General features: G+C 42.8%; 1 protein-coding gene across 1 annotated transcript in view; it reads left to right on the top strand.

Annotated features, from left to right (window-relative positions):
• LOC109934230 (fibulin-7-like) overlaps window positions 1-27,377 on the top strand; it is a 46,861-nt gene that overhangs the window by 15,309 nt on the left and 4,175 nt on the right. Inside the window, exons 2-7 of the mRNA XM_048600263.1 lie at window positions 4,795-4,951; window positions 11,505-11,675; window positions 15,298-15,423; window positions 24,657-24,785; window positions 26,523-26,660; window positions 26,819-26,957. Coding sequence (XP_048456220.1) covers window positions 4,795-4,951; window positions 11,505-11,675; window positions 15,298-15,423; window positions 24,657-24,785; window positions 26,523-26,660; window positions 26,819-26,957 — 860 coding nt within the window. The remainder of the gene's footprint in view (window positions 1-4,794; window positions 4,952-11,504; window positions 11,676-15,297; window positions 15,424-24,656; window positions 24,786-26,522; window positions 26,661-26,818; window positions 26,958-27,377) is intronic.

Genomic DNA, 27,377 nt, shown 5'->3' with positions numbered 1-27,377 from the left:
TATGGAGAGTCTTTGACACTGATCTAGTTCCTGAGAGCCAGGTCTCAGAGTGAACAGGAAATCTGACACTCCTGTTTATATCTGTCAGCCGGGGCTCCCTGATTGGATTAACAGCCCCAATCAGGGAACTCATATTCTATGAGGTTCACCTGGCTGACCTCATTACAATCACAACAGACGTTTGTGAAAACCCATTCTAAAATGCTGAACTTGGTGCTGGAGCTACATGAGGGTCCAATACCATAAATGGTGTCAGTAATCTGCTTAATTTCTGTGTTTGCCCACAGTTTAGAATCAATGTTTTGGCAAAGGGTCTTGAATCCAAAGAATGTAGGATCAGATGTAATGGCTGAAGTTTAAATGGTTATTTTGGGTTTAGATGTATTGCTGTCAAGGTTTGGAGATACATGAGTGAGTTTTCAAAAACACTAGATGATTATGGCTAGAAGCAGAGCATTCAATTTGAGTGAATTCTCAGCCATCCCTGTCACTGTCACTTTGCCTCATTATAGGAAGATCGCTTGATGCTCTAACTGAAATGCCATGCAATTCATCACATACTCCATCTTGCAGGAAATATGGATTATGCAGCACCTGAAGCCTGTCATACCATTCAATGTAATTGTAGTTCAAATCTTGCAAATTATGTTTTTAAAAGGGAACCATTGATTGCTGCAAAATGTAACAATGAGGCCAACTCATAGTAACCCTCATACAACAAACCACAAGAAGTATATTTCAAATTTGTCTTACTAAGATAATGTTATCCACTTGGAAAGATCACTGACCTATGCCTGGAGCTTTCTTTTATTCTTTTGTGGAATGTTAGTGCAGCTGACAAGGCAAGATTTATTGACCATTACTAATTGTCCTTGAGAATGATGATGAATCACCTTCTTGAACCATTGCAGTCTGTGAGATGTAGATCTGTGCACACTGCTGTTAGGAAGGGACTTCTAAGGTTTCGAGCTGATGACAATGCGGGAATGGTAATATCACACCGAATTGGGATTGTGTGTGAACAGGAGAATTCACATTCCCATGTGCCTTCTGCCTTTGTCCTTCTAGGTGGTAGTGATGTTGAGTTTGGAAGATGATGATGGAGAAGCATTGCATGTTCTAAATGGTGGATATTCTGTCAGTAGTGAAGGAAGTGAATATTGAAGTGATGGTTAGGGTGTCACTGAAGGTGGCCTGTTTTGTTCTAGATGATTCATCCTTCCTGAGTATTGTTGGAACTGTACTCATCCAGAAAAGTGGAGCATATTCCATCATACTCACCTTGACTTGTGCCTTGTAGACAGTGGCCAGGCTTTGGGGAGTCAGGATATGGGTTATGAGCTATAATGTCCCAGCCTGTTCTTGTAGCCACAGTATTTAATAATGTGGAGAGTTTGGCTTATTTAGAGTTGATCCCGTGGTCAAGTTTGGTTTATTTAGTATTGACTCAGAGCTAAGAATGTTACCAACTGCGCCACAACTGACACCCATCATCTCTCATTACAATATTTAACAGTGACGAAAGCAAATACGAACATGGGTGATTTGACAACTCCCAAATGAGTTGGATTTTAAGGTGGAGCCATACGCATTCCTTCAAAGCAAGGCAAAGTTTTTGGATTGGTTTCTTTTAAGTTTCCTTTCTTTTCCTCTATCTGACCATACAATTCACATTCCTCGGCTGTTTTCCAGCATACCTTGGTCAAATACCTAGTCTTATGCACAACCTCACTCATACAGTGTGAATTTTCATCCACACAGCCATGAATGATTCTATTCCATTGACTTTCACATGAGGCCCTTTTACAGTAAGAGTGATCAGAATTAGCAATGCTGACAGTTTTATCTCCTCCCTAACATAAGAGCTATTTGAATTTGTCCTGCATCTGCTAACTTGGCTATTTAGGGACTGAGATGAGGAATCGTACTTTCACTCAAAGTGCAGTGAACCTGTCTACCATTGAGCGCTTTGGTGGCCAGATCACTGAATATCAAGAAAGAGATACATTTCTAGATATTAAAGGCACGAAGGGGAAGTGAAAATATGGCATGGAGATAGATGATCAGCAAATCTTATTGAATGGTGGAGCAGATTTGAAGGGCTGAATGGCTTACTCCTGTTACTAGTTTCTGTTTTAGTAGCAAGAACCTGAATCTTTATTGTAGTAAAATGTCCTAAGTCAAAACACTGGAGCAATACCAGATGTAATTTGACACAAAATTGCAGAAAATTATATTAGGGCAGCAGTAGGCTTAAGGAAGTGACTAAAAGGAGAGAGAGAGTTGGGGAGGGAGTGACGTTCAGGGAGGACCTTCCAGAGTGTAGGACCTAAACATTCAAATGCGCACCTACAATTTGTTGGACAAAGGAAGTCAGGGATGCATGAGAGATCAGAATTGCAGTGCCTCGAAGTTTGAGCTCTCATCCTTGTGCTGACATGGTCTTGCATGCCCCAATCTGTGTAACTTCTGTCAGCACAACAGTTTCTCCAAGGCTTCTTTCCTGTTGAAGGCTCCAAGATTCACGGTTCCTTCCTGTTCTCTGGAATTGAGTTTGGTTCAAGACAGTACATATGGACGTATTTTCTAATCAACCTGTTCAGAGCTGTTATTACAGAACTCTGGAGCAACTGGAACTTGAACCCTGACCTCCTGGCCCAAGGGTAGAGATACTAACATTGCAGCACAGGAGCTCTTAATGTAATCTGTACAGCATTGGAGAATTGCCTGACCTTTTCCATTGATGCCTGCCCTTTGCTGATTCAGCGTGAAATTGGGCAGTCATGATGACAAGATTCTGTATTTTGGTGACATTTTTGGACATTGGCCAAATTTAACAAATGTCTACTCAGTAAAAATTTTATTGGAATGTTTCAGAATGTCATGTTATTTCATGTACGATGTTTGAACCTACTTGTGTGCCAGGGATGACTTGGTTTCCACAGCAGGTTCAACTGAGGTATTCTAAAGCTGAGGTATTAAATTATTCCTTTTAAATAACTTTGTGCATGGTTATAGGAATAAGACAGGAGAATAGCAGTGAGTGAGATGCTCACTATGGACAGCCAATATGGACAGTGGATAATGTAGCTTCAATGTCAGAAGCTTGACGTTTGTCCAATTGTACAGTGCCTGAGCAAAAATGTTAAGTGGACGTTCCAATGCAGGACTGAGGCAATTGTATTAGAGATGCCATCCTTCAGGTGAGAGATGGATTTGTTTCTGGTTAGGCTTGGATTGCCTATGAGAGGAGGTATCTGTCAGAATGAAGGCCAATGGACTGAAAGGCTTGCAGCTTCACTCAATTCATTGCAAGTCTCTAACAGTAATTATTTCATAGTTGATGACGTAGCACAGTGAAACAGTCTATGACTGTGAACCTGCAAAGCCCAGTATGATTTTCTCAGTGTACAGAAACAAATTTACAGTGGACTTAGATTACCGTACAAATATCTGGCGTTCTCTGTAATTTTGGAAATGTTTCAATCCAAATCAGGTCCCTGTTGCCCGGATAATTTACAGGTCTAATTCCATACAAATTAAGGTTTTGCATCAAAATAGTTTCTTTTAAATTCTTTGAAAAGCATTGTTATCAAGCCTTTAATTAAACAGGTATTAGGTAAAGTTGGTTGGTGGTATATGTTTGTATGTATATTGTATTATATAAAACAGTGCTGCATCATGTACCACATATAGAATATATTGATTTAACTTGGTATCCTATTGGCAGTGTAAATGGCAAGTCAAAGGACATACAAAATATAATTCAACTTTACTTTCAGTTTTTGGCAGAAGTATGTGCATCTAGGCTACAAAGATCAATCTGAGCATATTTGACTGGCTCTGCTCATCAGAAGATGGTTGTGTTGCCTGCATATTCTCTCCATGAATACTTTGGGCAGTATCAAGCAAGTGAAGCAGAGGGTGACATGACCAAAATATGATGAATTTGGCCAAAATTGACATTCATTCATTCAGAGAAGCCACAGAACTTGTTGCAGGAACTGAAAGCGTTCTGTTGGCACAGTAGAGGATGGTAAGGAAGATGTTGAGATTTGAATGAATCCTTGGGTGGAATAGAACGAGTTACATTCTACACTGAGCTACATTCTTTCCTCAGTCAGGAGTCACAGAGAGGTACAGCGCAGAAAAAAAGGCTCTTCGGCCCATTGGAGTCTTTGTTACTGAAACAGGAATTTGTTAAATCTTATAGTATTAACAAAATTCAACTCGATGACCAAGGCAAGCAGATAATCATACTTTATTTGTTGAGGCATGAAGTTGGTCAAAAACTGTGAACTCCCTCATGATTTGGAGAGAGTACCCTTGGTTCGTTTAGATCCAACAGAAGGTGGATGCGGTACCTTCGTTTAATATCGCAGCAGAAATGTGAGACTGTGCAGGAACCCCTCACGACCACATTGGATTTCTTCCTGCACTTTGTGTTCCGGTTTCCGGAATGGATCTTGAACCCTTGGGCTTCAGGTTCTGAAATAACATTGTTAACAATCAAGCCGTGACTAATTGACACATAATTGATGAACTTCCGAACTAGATGACCAATTTACTAGCAATGCCAAGGAAATGCCTCTTGTCGATTCCTTTTAAGCATATGGTTTTTGTTACATATTAGCAGACACTGAATACTTTAGTTTCTTCCCAGGTTGTATGTTTGCGAGTTCATCATGCCTTGCATCAAGCAAAGCCCTTTGAAAGAGTCTTTTTTTTTAATGTAGAAGTGGGGCATATGGCAGAAATGATATGATGTACCTATACTGTGTTCTGTCTTTGCAGGGTTGTCCCAGTAAGCAACAGGTATTAAGTGCAATTCGCCAGATGCAGAAACTACTATCCACTCAGGAAGCCCAGTACACACAAGGAATGCGCATGATGAAGAGGAAGCTCAGCCTCCTGCAAAACACAGTAAATAAACAGACTTCAAAGCACAATGGTAGGTTACAGCAAGCATGCCCATTTAGCACTGCAAGTCTGTTCTACCATTTAAGCAAATTATGGCTGATCTGTATCCTAACTCCATTACCTGACTTATTTCTGTAATGCTTTGCCTAACAAAAATCTATCAACTCCCATCTGAAGCATTCTACTGACACCCAGCTTCAAGAGAGTTTGAGAGAAGGAGTTGTAGACACCCACCATTCTTTGTGTCATGTGCCTTCCTTAATGATCTAGAGTTTAATTTGAAGATTCTGCTACTTGTTCTGAACTCCCTCACCAGAGAAAATGATTTTGTTGTGTCAGCAGTATCAATACTTTTAATCGAATGAAAAACCTCGAGAAAATACAAGCCTAATCTCTGGAATCTATCTTTGTAATTCAACCCTTATTTTAAAAGGCAATCCTCGATGTGTATTTAAAATTTGTATTTTGGTGGGTTTATGCTCCTGTGAATTGCCTTTGAGAATTTGCCATTTGAGGTACTTTATGAAGCAAGTTGCTTCAGTTTAATTTGCCTCAGTCTAAGTCTCAAGGCTGTCCATCTTTTCATTAAACAATGGGAAACATTTTACCTGGACTACCCCAGGTCACCATTTATCTAGATGACTTGTTAATAACTAAGAAGACCAATAAGGAACACTTAGAGAACTTGGACATAGTCCTTAGATGTTTCTCCTAGGCATGCATATGTCTTAGAAGGGAAGAATGTATGTTCCAGGCACCCCAAGTGACCTGTTTGGGCTACAGAGTTGACAAGGCTGGGTTACACCTGTTAGAAGATAAAGTGAGGGCAATCAAAAGTGTCCCGGCTCCCACTTCTGTACCAGAGATTTCCTTGGGCTGGTGAATTATTACAGAAAGCTCATGCATAACCTGGCCTCCAGCCTGGCACCTTCGCATCAACACTTCAAAAAGGGTCAGACTTGGAAATGCTCACATAACCAAGCCATTGCTTTCAGGGAAGTCAAGGAACAGCTATCGTCCTCTAAAGTGTTGGCACACTACAATCCCAAGTGAGATCTGGTATTGACATGCATTGCCTCCCTGTATGGCATTGGGGTAGTATTAGCTCATATGTGGCCCAATGAAGAGGAATGCCCAATAATGGATGCATCCAGGATTTTAGCTAGTGCAGAGAGTAAATACACCCAGATAGAGAAGGAAGCTTTGGTGATCATATTTGGAGTTAGGAAATTCCACCAATACCTTTACGGATGTAAAATTGTAACAACTACTGTCCACAAACCCCTGCTAGGTCTACTTAAAGAGGACAAGGCAGTGCCACCCATAACCTCAGTCCAAATTCAGTGGTGGGCTCTGATACTAAGTGCAAGTTGGAACACTGTCCGAGAGTCCAAGTAGCAAATGCAGATGCACTGAGCCACCTCGTGTTGGTGGGCACACCACCAATGATATTGCCCCTGGAAGAGTCTGTAATGGTTTTAAATTTTCTGAACACACTTCCAGTCTCAGCTGAGAATATCAGACTTTGGATGCACAAAGATCAGTCCTTGCAAAACTGAAACATTTGGTGGTGATGGGAGAAACCAAAGGCCCTCACAACCAGAACTGAAACCTTTTATTGGACCTGGAGAGACCAGATCACAGTAGAGGATGGTGTATTATTATGGGGAGCAAGAGTGATTGTCCCAAGCAAAGGTCACCACTAGATACAGGCTGAACTCCACCAGGGTCACCCATGTGTTTCCAAACTGAAGATGTTGGTGAGAAGTTATGTCTGGTGGATGTAGGGATGTAGGGTCTAGGGTTGGATGTAGACATAATCGCATTGGTGGGGCAATGCCCAGAGTGCCAACAAGGACAAAAAAATACTGCCAGCCGCTCCCCCTCATTTGTGAGAAGGGTCAGATAAACCCTGGAATCGGTTACATGTCAACTATACTGGTCCTTTCATGGGCTCAATTTTCTTAGTCATTGTAGATGCCCACATAAAGTGGCCAGACATGCATAGAGTTCATTCATCAAACACAGATTCCTGGAAGTGTTAGCCACAAATAACAGGACATCGTTTACTAGCAGGGAATTTCAGTCTTTCTTAAAGTCGAACAGTATTTGACATGTAAGGAGAGTTCCATACCAACAAACATGTAATGGTCTGACAAAAAGAGCAGTCCAAACTTTGAAGGCAGGCTTAAAGAAACAGCCTACAGTTTCACTAGATACCGGTTGCTATCTAGATATGCTATCCCGGTTCCTATTTGATTATAGGACCACCCCTCAAGCAACTACAGGGATAACTCCAGCAGAGTTGCTAATGGGGAGAAGACTGCACACCAGATTAAATCTGATCTTCCTGGACCTCCCTGAGGGTGAAACAGCATCAGGAACGTCACTGCTGGACACAAGGCTCCACTAAGTGAGAGAGACATTTTTCTGCAGGAGACAAAATTTGGTATAGGAACCATGGGAATGGCCTTGCATGAGTAAGAGGGATGGTCGACGTGAAGTCAGGTCCAGTGACGTATAAAGTTTGGGTAGGCTTGACGGCCCTGGACCATTTGTGGATCAGACGTAAGCTGCAAACTCGCAAATAGTACGGGAGCAAAATGTGCCTGGCTCCTCCACTGCCTTTCCAACTGTTTCAGAACCTATGGATTCTCCCTATCCATGAAACGTTGAAGATACCTTGGAATCTGAGATGGACACGCCGATATCGCTGCCTCGATGCCTTTGCTGCCTGAAGAAGAGAATGAATTTATTCCGAGATGCTCCAGGTGTAAGAGATGAGCCGCTGTGCATTACACGTCACCCGTATGAAAGGCAGAGTTGGAGGAACCTGACCCGGTGCTAAAATGCCCCAGGAGGAGCTACAAAAAAAAACTGGCCTACGTCCTCGGACTCAGGGGGGAGGGGAAGCTAGTGGTTGTAACAAGGTCAGCTGGGTGGACTTCATAGAATATGAGTTCCCTGATTGAGGATGTTAACCTGGTCCAATCAGGAGCCCTGACTGACAGATATAAACAGAGATAGTAGGAATTGCCAATGCTGGAGTCTGAGATAACAAGGTGTAGAGCTGGATGAACACAGCAGGCCAGGCAGCATCAGAGGAGCAGGAAAGCTGACGTTTTGGGTCTGGACCCTTCCTCAGAAACGGGGGAGGGGAAGGGGACTCTGAAATAAATAGAGAGAGAAGGAGGCGATGATGGAAGGTGGATAGAGGAGCAGATAGGTGGAGAGAGGATGGACAGGTCAAGGAGGCGGAGATAGAGCCAGTAAGGGTGAGTATAGGTAGGGAGTTGGGATGGGGGTTGGTCAGTTGGGAGGGAGGGGCATGTAGGTGGGAGGGAAGACGGACAGGTCAAGGAGGCAGGGACGAGCTGGGCTGGTCTTGGGATGAGGTCGGGGGTGGAGAGATTTTGAAGCTTGTCAAGTCCACATTGAGACCATTGGGCTGCAGGGTTCCCAAGCAAAATCTGAGGTGCTGTTCCTCCAGCCTTCGGGTGGCATCGTTGTGGCACTGGAGGAGGCCCAGGATGGACATGTCGTCCAAGGAGTGGGAAGGGGAGTTGAAGTGGTTCGTGACTGGGAGGTGTTGTCGTTTGTCACAAACCGAACGTAGGTGCTCCACAAAGCAGTCTCCAAGCCTCCGCTTGGTTTCCCTGATGTAGAGGAGGCCACATCGGGAACAGCGGATACAATATACCACATTAGCAGATGTGCAGGTGAACATCTGTTTAATGTGGAAGGTTTTCTTGGGGCCTGGGATGGATGTGAGGGGGGGAGGTGTAGGGGCAGGTGTAGCACTTCCTGCGGTTGCAGGGAAAAGTGCCAGGGGTGGGGCTAGTGGGGAGTGTGGTGCAGACAAGGGAGTCACGGAGAGCGCGGTCCCTCTGGAATGCAGATAAGGGTGGGGAGGGGAAAATGTCCTTGGTAGTGGGGTCAGATTGCAGGTGGCGGAAGTGGCGGAGGATGATGCGTTGAATCTGGAGGTTGGTGGGGTGGTACGTGAGGACGAGGGGAATTCTGTCTTTGTAGTTATTGCAGGGAGGGGGTGTGAGGGATGAGTTGCAGGAAACGCAAGAGATGTGGTTCTGCTCACTCTAAGATCTAGCTCTCAGAGCGTCAAAGACTGTTCATGTGTAAATAAAGGGTGACTTGGTGACAGGATACCGGCCTCTGTGGAGTTATTTCAGAAACAGGAATAGGCCAACCAGCCTTTTGAGTGTGTATGCCATTTTTCAGATGGACCATGACTGATCTAAGTCTCAACTTTATACACTCACATTGATTCCACCTGGAAACACTCAGCATATCAAACAACGTTTCTGGCAAAAGCAAAAACAAACTTCTCGTTAATGTTCCAAATTAAATACTTTGTGTCAGATCAGGTGAAATGAATGGTTTTTAAGCTTCAGGGTGGAAAGGGAATGTGAAGGGTAAAGAGGCATCAAATATCAAATGTCGCTGAAATCTATCACCAGAGGCATTTTTGATAAACTCTTATTAGATACTTACCAAATGTGTAAATCGGGCTGCTGATTTCCTGAAAGGAATCAATCAGTTAAACATATCCTATGCTCGCAAATCTATACTTCAGCCAGTTGATTTAGGTACTCAGCCATAAATGTCTGATAACTGAGTAATTTCCCCATAATTTTTACTAAACTGACAGATCTGTTGGTAGCTGATTTCTCCTGCTGTCCCATCATAAGCACTGAAGTGATGTTGGTAAATTTCCCATGTAATGACACAATCCCTTGAATTTATTGATTTGTGAAAAATTCTGACCGATGTATTTTCCCTACCTGTTTTTCAAAAACGAAAACATCAGACCATGGAAGCTTTTGTCTCTTGGTTCTTTTTGACTTTGTGACTTTCTTTTGCTGATTGTATATTGATTAAGCTTCCTTCCCTGGTTTGTTTTTAGATTGTCTGGTATTATTGATTTTGCCGTCTTCTTCTGTTGTGAAAACAGATGCAAAGTGCTTGATTAACTAGGCTGCTGTTTTCACCTTTTTCAACACACTTTCATCTATATCCATTTTTACTAGGATATGGAAATACAACCTCTGACTATAGCAATAATGTCACCATAACAACTTAAGACTTCCCCTCCCTAGTAACTTTTATGATATGGCCACCACATTTCTTTAATGTTTCTGAACCTCCTTTCATAGTTTCCCAACTGTGTTAATTAAGTGTTAAAATGTGTTATTTTCATGAATTAAAGAAATAACTCCATTTTAATGTGTAACAATCACTAACTGCTCTGCAGCCTGAAGTCAGGTAGTAGCACTGTGAAACAATATCAATTCTAAAATATAGAAAAGTTCATCAAACAGCCAAACATACAATTGGGTGGAAAAGGTCAATTGTAACATTAAGTAGATTCTGAATAAGTAGTGTTATTTCTAGTAGCGAATCTAATTTGTAGTTGCTACTATCGTAAAGTATTTTGAATAGAAAATTCATCAATTAGTTTTGCATTTATCAAAATCCTCCAAATAGTTACTCACTCGCAGTTAGAGAAAAATTCATCGCTGAGCCTTGGTAGTCAAGCCTTTTTCTTGTAAGGAGATGTTAGTAGACGTGAGTTAAAGAATCTAAAGCATAAAATGTTTCTTTCAACTTCTTATCAGATTCTTATCAAATGTGTATATGGCCATAAGACAACTTATTGTTCTTTGAGGCTGCATGTATATCTCCTATATATAGGAGCTATATCTTAAATTATAATTAGGCTTAGCCACTTTAGATGATCACAACTAAAACTGGAACGTAATTTCTACATAACATAGCAGCTCTTTTTGGTCCTGATAAATATTGTCTCACATTCAAATGTTACATAAATTGCAGGCCTCATTAATTCTACAAAAGCGAACCTAACAAGGGTAGTGGAGGCTACTTTCCATTATAATCTTAAAACACAGAACCTTGACTAACATGGTTAAAGTTGTAAAAATTCCAGTTCAGTATAAACTCATTTTTATAAAATCTAATGTTGTCTTTCCTGTTGATGTACTGAAAGAAATATGCTGGTGTGCAGTTTTTGTGTGTCTTTCTTGAGATGTAACCTTTCACAAAATTCTTTATGTTCTTGCTTATAGGCAAATAACTCATTTATCCTTCATTTTGGCCATATTTATTTACACTTCTTCCTTCACAGTGCGGGTAAGTTCCCATTCTAGAGACATGAGCTTGTAATCTATGCTTTCTCTTTAGTGCCACACTTAGAAATATGGCATCTTTTGCATAAGATGCTAAACCAAGATCACAGTTGGGATTAAAATATTTCATGGAATGACATGAAGCAAAGTTCTGATCATGTATCTCATTGCTTATTGGAGTTTGCTGCGTGTAAATTGGCTGCTCCTATACCTTCATCACAACAGTGAGCACATGGCAAATACTAACGCACATATTTGTCTGTCACACACTTTGGCATGTAGCCAGGTTGTAAAAGTTGTATTCCAGTTTTAAGTTCTTTCTTTTTTAAGGCCATGGCCCAGACCAGAAACCATCTTTCACTATAGTAACCTGTGACCTTGTTTCTCCTCAGTTTCACTTTCTACGTTTTATTTCCACAGAAACTTGTCCCAAACTCAATGCTCCGAATAATGGAAAGAAGTTTGGAAGCAGGTATTTAGTTGGCCATGAGGTACACTTTGTCTGTGATCCTGGTTTTGTCTTAGTGGGATCAAACACCAGGGTGTGCCTCAAAGATAAGACATGGAGTGGACAACTGCCTTTCTGTAAAAGTAAGTGTCCAGCACTAAGTGAGGTAAAGAATAAATATTTATATTGCAAGCCAGAAACATTGCATGCCACTACTGGTTTTAAGCACTCACTTCTGGAGTACTGTTGATATTCCTGGTGTGTCAGCAATATAATTATATGTTATTCCTGCTTAAGAACTCCAACCCAGAGACTCATAGTGCAGTAATTCCTATATAATGGCAGCAAAATTAATTTTGAAACTAGTTCAAAGGCTTTTGTTGAGCTGACATGGCCCATTTTATTGCACAGACTCAGAAGCACCAGCCACTTTGATAATTAATAATAACTGTAGCTTCTTAAGTGTTCAGTCTTCTTGGATTACATTGTGAAGGTAATATTTTGGTAAACCTGTGCCTCCCGTTACAGTATCTCACTTCACTAACCCTCTAATTACAGTAAGCACCTTTACAGAATTGAATAAGTAGTTGTATTGGAGCAGAATCAGATCCACTAACATTCACGAGTAAACTGCTCCCTCTTGCCCAGGTTAGCAGATGTGAATGAGTTACTTCCTTTTGTTCACTGTGTATGTGCACGGGAATTAATAAAGGGACATGTGTTGTACAGTGGTGGAGGGTGAGCATAATTTTCATCAGCCAGTGTGCATATGTACAGGAGCCGACACTGAAATATACAAGTGTTGTACAGTACCATTAAGGACATAATCACTTGGATCCAGTTTGTAGAATTACAAGATTGGTGTTAGCGAAGAATACAAATGCTGGAATTGATACTGAGACAAATGTGCGCTCTTTAAGAATAGAGAGGATTGAATTGCTGTCTATTAAACTGACCCGAGGAAGGTTAGTGGATATTCGATTAGGATGTTCAAAATGCTAAAACAGGCAAGTTAGCTGGGAACAGCTTTGGCACAAGGATAGAAGACACAGTCTTATCTGAAGACAGCTGGTAGTTCAAAGAAACCATATCCTCCGCCATATGGAAGAGCGTGGCACAACTGGTATTGGTGTTTTGTTTTATTCATTAGCAGGATTGGCCATTACTGTCTAGACCCAGGATTTATTGCCCAGAGGGCAGTTAAGAGACAACTACACTGCTGGGGGTCTGGAGTCACATGTAGGCCAGTCATGGTAAGGATGGCAGTTTCCTTCCCCAAAGGCCATTTGTCAGTCAGATGGGTTTTTCCGACAATTGACAATGATCATCATTGGACTCTTAATTCCAGATATTTATTGAATTCAAATTCCACCATTGGACATGGTGGGATTTGAACCCAGGTCCCCAGCATGTTACCTGAGTCTCTGGATTAACAGGCCATCACCTCCCTGACCACTGATTATAACTTGTCAAAAGAAGAAGCTGTTGGACAACTACGTGTAGTTTTATTAAAGGATGTGAGAGACAAGAGAGAAAAATAAGATCAGTCTGGAAAATATGGTCACATAAAATTAGCTCAAAAGATAGGCCTAAACACACAGACAGCAAAAGGAGACAGCGGTCTCCTCCAATTAACACTGATATAATACTGTGAAAAGTGTCTGGAGAGGTACAGACAAAAGGCTACTTTAGTCCATCCAGCCTAGCCCACACAATTGCGATACCTTGTTGCATCACATTAATGGCACCTGTCATTCTGGATAACATGCAACCTTCTGGCAAAGTCAAAATACCAGATGACCCCCAGAACAGTTAAGCAATCAAGATGGGAAATTCCTCTCCCAACCCTCTTTAGGTGATTGAACTTAGCCAAAGCGATCAATCTGCCCCTACTACCAAGAGATAATTTCTTCAGCCAGACCTCTCTCTTCTAGTTGGGGAATTCAACACATTAGCCTTCGTTGCAAAACTCAAAATGATCAGGAGTGGTGGGCAGTTCTGCCCTCATAATCTCCAAATTGACTGGGAAAATTCAACCATGGGGTGACCACTTGGAGAAAAGTCACCCTCCAGAATAGGACAGAAGGAAAGAGTACCCTGTTACCATTCTGCTCTCAGGGTGGGTTTTTCCTGTGTTTGCTCAGCAGAGAGAGAGAAAGTCTGTGCCTGAAGGAGTAAGTGTTGTCAGGGAGGGAGTTGCTGGAGGATCTGGAGTTTGAAGGCTGGGCCTAGCTGATATGGGCGTTGGGGGAGTGGAGAGATGCCATCAGCCCACTGGGCCCAATGAGGTGAGGGATGAGGGAGGCTGCAAGGAAACTGGGGGAGATGGAGAGGACACAAAGGAGTTAAGTGAATAGGGATGCTGCAAGGGGGCTCAGTGGAGGGTTTGGGGAGGGGTATATTTTTGCACTGTTCAGAATATGAACCGGTCGCCTGTTTCACTATTCTCTGAGGGAAATATTATCACTTCCTGATTTATAACATACATCAGGCCTTGTATAACCATGGACTATGTCAAGGTGGTATGAAGTGTTTTGTCCACCTTGTGGTTAAATTGGGGATGCTCCCACCTGAATCAAGGGTTAAAATCCTAATCCAGAGCAAACAATCTGCAGTACTGTGCGAATCCCGGTGTTGCAGTGCATTTCCTAAATGATCCCACGCCGCTCTGTGAAGAAGTTCAGGGAAGTTCTTTCTGATGCCCTAATCAATATTTATGTCTCAAACAGTGTCACTAAACAAGATAAACTGGTAATTCTTACATTGCTGTTAGTGGGATCTTGCTGTGCACAAATCTGTTGTTTTTCTCCATAGTATAATGCTTACAGATACTACTCTTTAAAAACTCATTTTGACATGTGAAAGTAAGCATTTTTTTTACACAAATTGCTGTGGTTTCAAGGACTGTATTAAATGCCCTCCATATTCACCCTGCCTGAGTTACCACGGTGACTGTGTTCCACACTGTCAAACCCAGCAGAAAATTGCAGTTGGCAATTTTTTCAGAGTTGTTTATGTTTCCTTGCCATAATGTGGGTGTGGTATAGTTCTCGATCGTGCGTGTGTGTAACGGAAGGGGTAGGAGTGGGCCACAGACCATTTCCAGCTCATGCCTTTGGCTGTACCATCCTCTTCTTTTGTTTCCCGATGTTGTCTTGAGTCTGCACAGACTTTGCTGTTCATTAAGTGTCACATCTACTTCGTAGACCATGCAGGGCTGCCCCCCCTCCACTGACTCCATGCAGTTGAGGTAGGATACCTGTCTGTGCTGGTGAATGAGTTCTGATGAGGACCACACTTCACATCCTGCCAGTCTCATTTGCCTGTCATTTTCTGTTCTTGCTGATTTATGTTATTCGCATCAAGGACTTCCACGGCTACCTCCTACTTATGTCTATATTCCTCTCAAATCCTACAGCCCCTCCCAGACCTCGGGCCTCTTCCAATTCAGGTCTTTTGTGTTTTTTCAAATTTTCTTTGCTCCTCCGTTGTCAATTTGTGCCTTCTTTTGACCATCTAGCACCTTTGACTGTGGAATTCCCTTCTTAAATCTTTCTCGCCTCTATCTCCTTTTCAAACTTACCTCATCGCCTGCCCTAACGTCTCCTTCTGGGGTTCAGTATGGAGGTTTCTTCTGTGAAGTGCCTTCGAGGGGCTGTTCACCTCGGTAAAGGTGCCGTTTAAGTGTAAATTGTTTGCCAGTTCAAGAGAACAACACGTCCTTTGAATCTAATACTGCCCATTGCTTACACTCTCTGCCCTCAGATATAAACGAGTGTGCCAGTAATCCCTGTGTCAATGGTGGAACCTGCGTGGATGATGTAAACCGATTTGCCTGTCTCTGTCGTCCAGGTTGGGCTGGCTATAATTGCCACCTTGCCTTAAATTCACGTAAGTCTTGCAAGATTGTATAACCCCGTGACAGCGCTTATCCCAGGGGCTTGTGGGAACAGAGCTGAGTGCAACATCCAGGCTGTTGCCCAGTGCTGTACGGAGGCAGTGTGGTGTTGTAAATGGGTCTGAAACGGTTAATAGTGAGGAGTGCCATAAAAACCACCGTTTATGATTACGTCAGATGGACTTAAGGGTAGAGCAGCTTAGGTCTCGCTTTCTCTCCTTTGAGAATCTAAGACGTAATCCCCCTCAAAGTCTAACTATGTTTGTTGTATCAAAATAACCTGCAACTAGTTGCTAACATGTAATAAACTTCCCTACTAAGGGAGGGTCACTGGACCCGAAACGTTAACTCTGATTTTTTCTTCACAGATGCTGCCTGACCTGCTGAGTTTTTCCAGCAACTTCTGTCTTTGTTCCATGTAATAAACTGTATTTTGTTAACTACAAGAGACTCTTCTAGTTTAACCAGGGATGTGATCTTCCACTGTCACACAAGACTAAGTGACCACTAGACAAACAATTTGGTTTCCTACACTTAGTAGATGTTGGAGGTAATCTTCGTGAGCAGTAGCTCATACAGTGTGGTGAGCTGGCATGTCCATGCAATGTGGTGAGCAGCAGCGTGAGATCTTCAGGATCAGCTTTCGGTCGCCTGCTCACATAGCTCAGTCAGCAGTAGGGAAGAGCTCAAGTTTTAACAGTCCTACAGAAGAAATCCTCATGACGGTCCTCAACAAGGAAGAATACTCCAATGATTGATGTTGTGAATTTTTGTGGACTTGCATTTAAAGAATTGTGGATGCCCATTTTTATTTTAGAGGTTAATGCAAGCAATTTAAAACTTTTTTTTAATGAGACATTTCTTGATAGTGACATGTCTTGTGATAATAATTTCTTTTCTATGAGCCCGCTGTTTGGGTTTATGACTATTTTGGATGGAAGTGTCTGTTTCAGACATTGTTTGGAGCAGTAGGTGACCAACCTGTTAAAGAAATAGAGCTTGACTGTCCTTGCTGTGAAACCTGATTGTCCTCTTGAACAGTGTCTGGAGAAATCCTGTTTCCTAGGAGGCTGCATTTGTGGACATCCCAGAGAGAACTGCCTACATTTAGTGTCACTCAGAATGATAGACGGACAACCATCTCACACCTTGTGCATTCAAGAACAAACCATTATTGACCAAAGGTTTTATTCCCCAAAGTGAATCTCTGCGAAGAGAGATAGAGAGTCATTTCTTTCCTCCTTTTTCCTGGGGTGGCCATTTAAAAAGAGATTCTTGGCCTGCTGTGTTCATCCAGCCCTGCACCTTGTTGTCTCGGATTCTCCAGCATCTGCAGTTCCTACTATCTCTAGATATTTATACTGTCATGTTTTAAACTATATGTAAATTAGCTTTTACACCTTTGCTAAATAAGCCTAATTTTTGCAATAATTCTTTTCTTTGTTTGTTAAAGAAACTTGGTTGATAGACTTTGTTATGTTTAAAACCCAATATAGATTTTTTTAAAAATTCCAATTTGTCATAAGAGTAAATGGGTAAACCTATAACTATGTTTTGGTCAGTGGAGCAGTGGACATAAAGAAAGATAGAGGGCATTCCTCTAGACTCTATCATAACAATGGTAAAAGCATTTTAGAGCTGGAATGAGTTACTGCAACAAGAAAGTTGGCTCTCTACTTTGGGGAAAAGAGGAATTTATAACTTGAAAACAAATATAGGTGGTGGTGTGAGGTGTGTCTGTGGGAGCAGCCTGGAGTCTAAGTTCAAACATGCATGAATAGACATTGGAGGCTCTCAGTAAAGATTATAAATCCTGCTGGGCCAGAGGAAACTTTAAATGGCTCAGTAATCCATGGACAAGTTTTGAAGTTAAAAACTAAATTACGACAGCTCTGCTCAAATGAGTGAGCGGGCAGAGGAACAACCGATCAATGAAGAGCCTGTCAAGAAACAGATGGGGAAGATGGAAAGTTTCAAAGAGCTAATGGAAAATCTAAACAAAACTAATCTCAATGGATTCTATTTTATGTTGGTGTAAGGAATTTGTTTCGTATTGTCAATGAGATGGGAATGTTTTCCAATGCCATCAATACTGAAGAGCTCTCAAACTGCAAGGGCTAGCAAGATTTGTGAGGAAAAACAAGCAGAGGGAACCAATGAGCCGCATATCAAACTTGAACACTTATAAACAGTCGTTTGGTAATACAAAACTTGCTGAAACAAGACATTTTTGTTGAAGCTTTTCATTTTACATTCATTAGGACAATTTGCAAGAACACCAATGACAAGAGAAAAAAATCATTTATACTGTGTGAGTGGAAAATGCTAATTGGTTGGCAAATGGACTCTTGTAGGTAAAGGTGATGAAATAGGTAGAACAAGGTGTGGAGCTGGATGAACACAGCAGGCCAGGCAGCATCAGAGGAGCGGGAAACCTGACGTTTTGGCTCTGGAGCCTTCTTCAGAAATGGGGGAGGGGAAGGGGCTTCTGAAATAAATAGAGAGTTGGGGAGGCGATGATAGAAGGTGGATAGTGGAGCAGATAGGTGGGAGAGAAGACGAACAGGTCAAGGAGGCGGGGATGAAGCCAGTAAAGGTGCATGCAGGTAGGGAGTTGGGATGGGGGTTGATCAGTGAGGAGGGAGGGCCGGGTAGGTGGGAGGGAAGACAGACAGGTCAAGGAGGCGGGGATGAGGCTAGTAGAGGTGAGGTGAGTGTAGGTAGGAAGTGGGGGTGGGGCTTGGTCAGTGAAGTGGGAGGGGCGGATAGGTGGGAGAAAAGACAGACAGGTCAAGGAGGCGGGGACGAGAAGGAGGATGTGGTCGGGGGTGGGGAGATTTTGAAGGAATAGCTGAGGTGTGTGTACATAACATAAAATAAAGAATTGTGGATGCTGGAAATCTGAGACAGAAACAGAAATTGCTGGACATACTCAATAGGTCTGGCAGCATCTCGTATCTGTGCGTGCTCCCCACAGGTGATGCCAGACCTGCTGAGTTTCTTCAGCAATTTCTGTAGTGTGCAACCATATTCTATTTGCAGAAAGGTGGTTTGGGACACCTTGAGATTTTGAAAGGTGCTGTTTAAATGCAAATCTCTCTACCTTCCTGTCTTTACACTTCAGACATTTTAATTTTCTTCCAACCTTGCAGTGATATAATTTCCCAGGAGAGACTAGTAAAATCTACAGTTAACGATTTGTCTGCTGTAGTTAAAGATTTGAGCTGATGAAGGTGCACAAAAGCTTCACTTGGTTTGAAATCAGTGGAGCATTTTAAATGGGCTAGGTCCTAAGCTGCCTGTAAAATATCTGATGCGCTCGAATACATTTCAGTGGTGTCTTTGTGTTTGATGTGCATAGTGATGACATATAGTTGGTACAATTTGCCTTATGCAGGTGGTTGCCCTACATAAATGTGGATGGTGTAAATGATGGGAACTGTAACTTGATGTGGGGCAGAGCTGAAAGAGAAGTGACTTGAATTATCCTCTGAGGTGATGGAAGACGGCTCTAATGCCTAGTGGCATGCAATACTGATTAGGGAATTGATGTGAAACAGTGAGCTTATAGCAGGCTAAGTCTAACACAAAGTGTAAAGGTTGGTTTCGAACTGTTGGCTCTCACCACTATTAGCAGTGTGCTCTGTGGGGTTCTGGGAATGTTGCCAGGCTTATTTTACCTTGGGAATGCAAGTCCTGTCTCATGCTAACTATCCTAATCACTTGAACTGATCCCGAGGTATCTCCAGTGACAATGGGACCCCTGTTTCCTTCAAAAGCAGAGAACGAGCTTGCTGCTCAGGGGGCAGAGATCAACTAACAGCAACAAAGAATGGAACGCAACAAGTGAATAGCACAGCATACAGATAAGTAGTTGTAGCTCCCCGTCTCTGTGCCTCGTTCTCTTATTGGTCAGTCATCCACATGGAGGAGGTACTCAGTGCTGGGTACCTTATGACTCTGGGACCAGCCCATTTCTGAAGAAGTTTGGATTTTTTTTAGGGACTGAAGATGCCCTGTGCAAAAACAAAAGCAGATTACAAAGAGAAAGGCAACCAGGCAGCCGCTTGCGTACATATCACACCTTTCAGTTCCTCAGCATACCCTGAAGCATCTTACAGCTGATTTATTGAAGCATAGCCATTACTGTGATATAGGAAGGCTGGCAGCCAATTTGTGCACAGCAAGTTCCCATAAAGAGCAATAAGACAGTGATCAGGTTGGCACAGTGGCTCAGAGGTTAGCACTGCTGCCTCACAACACCAGGGACTTGGGTTTGATTCCAGCCTTGGGCAACTCTCTGTGTGGAGTTTGCAAAATTCTAGGGTAGGGGGTTGGGTCTGGGTGGATGCTCTTCGGAGGAGCAGTGTGGACTTGATGGGCCGAATGGCCTGCTTCCACATTGTAGAGATTCTAAGATCCAGGTCAACTGTGGCATGGAAGATAGTTATCAGCAAGGACACTGCTGTTTTTGTGTGTGCACGCATTTATTTATATATTTGTTTTTGGGATATGGGCATTTATTAACCTAAGTGGCCTTGAGGTGGCAGCAAGTTGCCTTTCTGAACCATTCACAGCCGTCTGAGGAAGGGTGTTCATCCAAAAAGTGTGAATGGGAAATTCGGCAGGTTTAATGGGTGGGCCAAATCATGGCGGATGGAATAAAATATTGGTAAAGAGTAAAAAAGCTGACAACTAGTTAAATAGGAGAGATTGCAGAATTATAAAGGACAGAATGATCTGCGTACCCTGATACATGAATGGCGTGTCAGTATATACATTCAGCAAATGATTAGGAAGGCAAATGAAATGTTGAAGTTAATTGCAAGGGGAATGGAATTTAAACGAGGGAAAATCTTACTGCAGCTGTATAGGGCTTTGGTGAGGAAACACCTGGAGGACTTGTACATGTTTTGAAAAAACAATTATACACTTTGAAGTGGTTGAGAGAAGGTTCACTCAACTCATTCCTAAGATGAGGGGGGTTATCCTTTGAAAAAAGGTTGACCTGCTTGAGCCTGTACTCACTGGGGTTTAGAAGAATGGGAGGTGATCTCACAGAAATGTACAAGATCCTGAGGGGGCCTGTAGGTTGCATACAGGAAGATGTGGAGTGTGAGTATGGGTAAGTCTCTCTTATGGACAGATTAGAACTAGGGACATAGTTTAAGAATAAGAGGTTTCCCTTTCCAGACAGATACTATGATGAGATTTTTCTGTCAGAGAGTTGTTAGTCTGTATTTTTCCCTTTCCCAGGAAGCAATAGAGGCTTGGGTCATTGAACTTAGACATACCACAGAGAATGTCATGATTTGATATGCACTGCACAACATGACCCTACAATGTGGATAACGCAATTCTGCAATGGGAGAAACACAAGGAACATCAGCCATCCTCAGCTGACAGAGGTTTCAGAGCACGAGGAGGAGGCCATATATTTGGATAAGTGATAAATGGATGATGAGCAATGGAAGCTAGGGGCAAGCTAATTAACACAAGGTCCCTCTAATAATAAGCCATCTGCATGACCAGCGACCCATCACCAAAGCTCCATCACCTTCCGTGGATATAGACCTTGCCCTGGCACCCTCCCCTGTGGAATAACCTATCGACAGACCTGCATTGTCTACCATCTGGACTAGAACAAACAGTGGAGGGCTCTGTTCTGGTAGTGCCCCTACATTGGAGCCTGGAGGCCTGAGTTCAAGTCCCAACTGTTCAAAGGTGCGTCTCTACGAGGGGGCCATCATAAATGCTGGCACAGCCTTGTTGTGCTGAGAGGCTCGTTCTTGTATTTCAATGTAACAAACCTGTTGGAACAGGTTGAATTAAAAAGGTCTAGAACAGGCAGTGGGGCTTTGTCTCACTTTGTGAGTGTGGTTAACAAGAACATCTTTGGAATACTTGCATGTTACAATCCTCTCTGCCCAATAATTCTGATGTGGTGCTGTCTTTAAAGTGCAGAATTGTAACTGCACTGGTCTCAGTTATAATGTTGCAAGTGTATGTGGGCCAATCTCCTCTAGAGTGTACTGAACAAAATTTTAAGATACCTTCCATTGAAAGCTCATCACCAAAGTGACAATTCATGTGAATACTCAATAAAGATCTTGATGCAGCAAATGTGCTTCCTCATGTTGCTATCCCCTCTTGAGCCATCAGAATATGTTAAACACAGGCTCATGCTTTGGCCACATTCAGCTATATAACTTACATTATCTTATGAGTGTAATTAAAATGGCAAAACCAACGGCAAAAATCACCTATTCCACCTTTGGTTTTACTTGTTAAAGTTTTCTTTTCGCTTCCATTACATCTGCCTGCACCCCCAACCCAGCAGCTGTGCTAGAGACAGTCTATTCACCATGGGAGCTCATGCTGTGGAGGATGAACATCCTGAAGGTCACATCCTCTTCAGGGACTCCTGCGTGAATGCAGGGATATCTCCTTGACCTTGTCTGTTGGAGCTGTTGGAATCAATTGTGGAGGGGGTGCAGAGGTGCCCCTGATTTTGGAGTCATCCTGAGTTGAAGGGTCCAGGTCAACTGGCACATGATCCTCCTCCATTTCAGCGCACAGTGGCGCCTCCCTGAGCAGAAGGAGGGAGGTTGACGTGTCTCATTCCTGTCTCACCTAGCCATGGCCAGATTAATGGAGTCCACGTCCAAGAGCTTATCCAGCAGCCATTGAGTTGTCAGCTTGAACGTAGCTATCCACGACAGTCACCATCCTTTCCAGGCAGGTAGCTAAGTGTTTGCATGCCAGAGCCATGATGGCAGTCAAAACCTGGACAGATGGCCCTGCCTTTCGCTCCAGTCTGTGCATGGCCTCTGCATTTTCTAACAAATCCCTCCTGGCTGATTCCAGTGGCACATCACCAACATGGCAGCCATCATAGGCCTGGTGTCCACCAGTCCTCATCTTGTCAGAGAGCTCAGCTGTCATTCTCTCCAAAAGCTGCAGGGCACCTGCCTATGATATGCTTTCAAATTGTGACCCCTGAGCCTAATCTAGAATTCCAACTTTCTTGATAGGCACCCACATTCACTCCCTCCACCGTCGAAGTTCAGTAGCAGCAGTGTGTATTATCTACAAGATCCACTGCAGAAATTCACCAAAGATCCTTAGGCAGCACCTTCCAGACCCACGACCATATAGAAGGACAAGGACAACAAGTACACAAGAATACCACCACCTCAAAGTTCCCCTCCAAGCCACTCACCATCCTGACTTGGAAATATATGGTTGTTCCTTCACTGTCACTGGGTCAAAATCCCGGATTTCCCTCCTTAATGGCATTGTGGGTCAACCCACAGCAGGTGGGCTGCAGTGGTTCAAGACAGCAACTCTCCACCACTGCCCACATCCCACAATTGAATTAAAAAAACATTGCTGTTCCTTCACTGTCACTGGCTCCAAATTCTGGAAATTCCTCCCTAACGGCATTGTAGGTCTACTTACAGAATGTGGACTGTAGCAGTTCCAGAAGGCAGCTCATTACCTTTTTCTCAAGGGCAATATATACTGGCCCAGCAAGTGACATCCATTGGATTCTAAAAATCCCTACTGCCAACGGAGAATTCGGCCCTTTGCGTGCAATTTTGGTGTCTATATTTAAAGGACAATTTGGAGGCATTACAGGAGGCATTCACCAACTTGATCTCTGGGAAAAGGAGTGGTCCTATAATGATAGACTGAGTACATTTGGCTTTTCGCAAAACAAGAGTCAATCTCACTTTAAGACAAATAATTCTGAAGAAGGCTTAAGGGGTAGATGTTGAGAGATTGTTTTTGCTGATCGAAATCAAAAACAGTGTGAAGATAAGAGGCCAATTATTTAGGACTGAGAAGAGGAGAAATTAATTTACTCAAAGGATTGTGAATCTTTGAAATTCTTTAGGCTTGTGGAGTCTGATTTGTTGAATACATTTTAAGGCTGAGTTAGACAGAAATTTTATTTCTGAGAAAATCAAAAAATATAGGAAGCAGGCAGGAAAGTGAAGCCTGTGATTAAATTATGGTCTGCGTGGCTACGCTCCAATTTCTTGTGCACTTGTATTTTCCCAGATATTTTAAATTAGTCGCCTGGTTACCAATGTCCCTGACATTGGAAACATTTGCTCCCTATGTACCCTAACAAGGTCCCTGATTATTTTGAAAATTTACTTTTCAATCTCTCTTTAATCTTCTCTTTTCCACAGGGAACAATTTTACTTGTTTTAGTCTCTCCAAATAACTGAAAAATGTCTTCCGTTTTGATAAATCTCCTTGCTTTGTCATCCTTCTAAAGGACAGTACCTGGAATAGGACACAGAACTTACACAGCTAATGGTAGGCCCCTGGGTAGTGTGATTGAACAGAGGGACCTAGTGTTCAAGTACATAGTTCCTTGGAAGTTGCGTCGCAGTTAGATAGGGTGGTGAAGAAGGCATTTGGCACGCTTGCCTTCATTAGTCAGAACATTGAGTAAAGCAGTTGGGACGTCATGTTGCAGCTGTACAAGACATTGGTGAGGCCACTTCTACAATTCTAGTCCCCTTGCTATAGGAAGGAAGTCATTGCTGATTGTGGTGCTACATTGTCAAGGAACATAGGTCAGACCAATTTAAAATCACTGGTCTCACTGCTGTAGGAAAGGTGTTGTTAAAATTTGAAAGGGTTCAGAAAAGGTTTGCAAGGATGTTGCTGGGGTTGGAGTGTTTGAATTACAGGAGGAGGCTGAATAGGCTGGGGCTATTCTCCCTGAATGTCGGAGGCTGAGGGGTGACCTTATAGAGGTTTATAAAATCATGCAGGGCATGGAGACGCTGAATAAGCCAAGTCCTTCTTCCAACAGTAGGGGAGTCCAAAGCTAGAGGGCATAGGTTTAAGATGAGAGGGAAAAGATTTCAAAGGGACCTAAGGGGCAACTTTTTCACACAGCGCCTGTGTGGATTGAGCTGCCGGAGGAAGTGGTAGATGCAGGTAGTTACAACATTTAAAAGAAATTTGGACAGGTAAGTGACAGGAAAGGTTTAGCGGGATATGGGCCAAATGCAGGCAAATGGGACTAGTTCAGTTCGGATACCTGGTTGCAATGGACAAGTTGGACCAAAGGGTCTGTTTCCGTTCTGTATGACTCTATGACATAATACTCCAGCTGAGGCCTATCAGTAATTTGTAAAGGTTTTGCATCAGTCCCGTGCTCGTGTTCACTGTGTCGCCACTTATTTCTTGCTAATGGCAGAGTGGACTACATCGCAGAGTGACTCGTCCTTCAGTCACCAGCCACATTGCACGGATGTCCGGGGCTCACAACATTGCAGCTGCGAGTCAGGCTTCCGTCTCAGCGGGAAGGATGTTAGACAGTGTCGAGGTAAGGTGGACTTCACTGTGGTTGCAGCTGAGTCTCTTCGTGCAGCTCACTTCCACAATTTTCTTGCGCAAATCCGAGACTGCTCACAATCATCCTTGATCAGCCGCGAGCCACTCGATCACTTGAATTGATTTAACGTTTCATGTGATAAAACAAAACAAGCAAGTTACGCAATAATCCAGCAATCAATTGATATCAAGCCACCCAAAAAGGCGTTGGGATCAGCGAGCAAGTACTTCATCCGTGCGGTAGGTTTTAAGGGGTGGTGGAGAATTTTAAGGAGGGAATTCCAGAACTGAAGGCATGGCTGCCGCTGTTGGGGTGAGGGTAATTGGGAATGAGGAAGAGACATTGGTAGGGTGCAGGGATTCTGGTGGGGTAGATATTGTTTGGTGTGGGGTGGGGGGAAGTTGGAAGGATGAAGGAGGTTACAGAGATGGGGAGGAGCTGAGAGGATGGAGGAATTTAAAGTTAAAAATGGAGAGTTTTAAAATTGAGGCATTACTGGACTGGGATCCATAAGTCAGTGAGCATGGAGGTGACAGGAGAATGGGACTTGGTGTGAATCTGTCCTCCATTCTGTGAATGGCACAGCAGGCTCAAGAGGCCAAATGATCTTCTCTTAATCCTATCTCAATCTTTGACGAGGTGATTGATTATTACTGACCTCTATTGATAAAGTGATGCCACTGTTCAATATTTTATCTATCAGAATATTTTTTGGAAAAGGGAAATGATTGTTTAGGCCTAATATTCAAATCCTTATTTTGATAATCTTCTCCACTTGTCCTCCTCAGAAACTGAAATAGGCCATTCAGCCCCTAGTCCAACATTCAATTAGATTGTAAAAACCCAAAGAACTGTGGATGCTGTAAATCAGGAACAAAACAGAACTTCTGAGGAAGGGTCACCGGACCCGAAACATTAACTCTGTTTTTTCCTTCACAGATGCTGCCAGACCTGCTGAGCTTTTCCAGCAACTTCTGTTTTTGTTCAATTAGATTGTGGTGATTGGTCTCTCAACTCCATTTACCCATCTTTTGCTCCTTGAAATCCTGACAAAAATCTATCAATCTCCTTCTGAGAACTCCAATTAACCCCAGAAAACACCACTATTTGGGCAAAAGTGTTCCAAATTTCTATCCTTTGGTCAGAAGAGGCTATAAGGCATTCTTTTCTCATGGGATCTTTCTCTTTTTCTCTTTGTCACTCTATCTCTCTTTATCTATCTTTCTATCTGTTAATCTTTCTCTTTATGATCTACCTTTATATGTGTTTTTATCTCTTTTATCTTTCCATTTATCTGTGCTTATTTCTCTTTTTATTTCCTTTATCTCTTGTCTCTGTATCTTTATCCTTTATCTTTATCTCTTTATCCTTCTTTTTATCTTTCAACTTATCTCTTTCTTTCTCTTTCTATTTATTTTATCTCTTATCTCATTCTTTCTCTCTCTTTTCTCCATCTCCCTGACCTTCCAAAAATGCTGATTTGTTTCCTGAACCCTTCCAGTGCAGTTCACATTCTGTAATCCTCCCTGTATGATGCTTTAAATCAGAATATTCTAGCACAGCGACTCTTGCTGGCTTTTCCTGTTGCAAACTCTCCCAAAGATGCAACAAATGCATTGCGGCCTGAAATTCTGCACTTGGGATTTCCGCCAATTTTGTGGTGGTCCATTGAGAGCACTTGTTTACCAAATGCTTAACTGTCACTGTGTGTGTGTCTCTGTCCTTCAGATGTGGATGAGTGCGAGTTGTTTCAGACAGGCCGACTGGCTCGACTCTGTGCATATTCTTGTGTGAATACACCAGGTTCATATCGTTGTGCGTGTCCCTCCGGATACAACTTGCAAGAGGATTCACGGGCCTGTGAAGGTAAGCACACCTCAACTTCATACCCAGCCATCTGTTACGATCTACATACCTCATTTCTTTGTTGAGGTAGCTCAATGCTGCCTGCCTAAAGCAAATGTAACTCTGTCTGCCAGCTGTACGTTATCACTTATCTCATTGTTACTGTCTTGCTTCTACAGATGTTAATGAGTGTACAAGCAATCAACACAACTGCACCAGGGAGGAGATTTGTATAAATATACATGGGGGATTCCACTGTGTCCGCCCTGAGTGTCCAAAGTCTCGCCTCAATGCCAGCTACATAAAAACATCACAATTGTAAGTACTAGTGCTTTTTAAAGAATATCTCTTTTGGGTGTAAAGTGGGACTAGAATCTGAGTCAGAGATAGTAGGAACTGCAGATGCTGGAGAATCCGAGACAACAAGGTGCAGGGCTGGATGAACACAGCAGGCCAAGCAGCATCGTAGGAGCAGAGAGGCTGATGTTTCGGGCCTAGACCCTTCATCAGAAAAGGGGGAGGGGAAGGGGGTTTTGAAATAAATAGGGAGAGAGTGGGAGGCGGATAGAAGAGGGATAGAGGAGAGGATAGGTGGAGAAGAAACAAACAGGTCGAAGGGGCGGGGATGGGGCCAGGAAAGGTGAGTGTAGGTAGGGAGTTAGGAAGGGGATAGGTCAGTCCAGGGAGGACGGACAGGTCAAGGGGGCGGGATGAGGTTGGTCGGTAGGAGATGGAGGT

The sequence above is a fragment of the Rhincodon typus genome, chromosome 8, assembly GCF_021869965.1.
Source record: "Rhincodon typus isolate 14 chromosome 8, sRhiTyp1.1, whole genome shotgun sequence".
NCBI classification, from domain to species: Eukaryota; Metazoa; Chordata; class Chondrichthyes; order Orectolobiformes; family Rhincodontidae; genus Rhincodon; species Rhincodon typus.
Note: the sequence above shows the minus strand (reverse complement) of the source record. Positions and strands in the feature narration are given on the sequence as shown.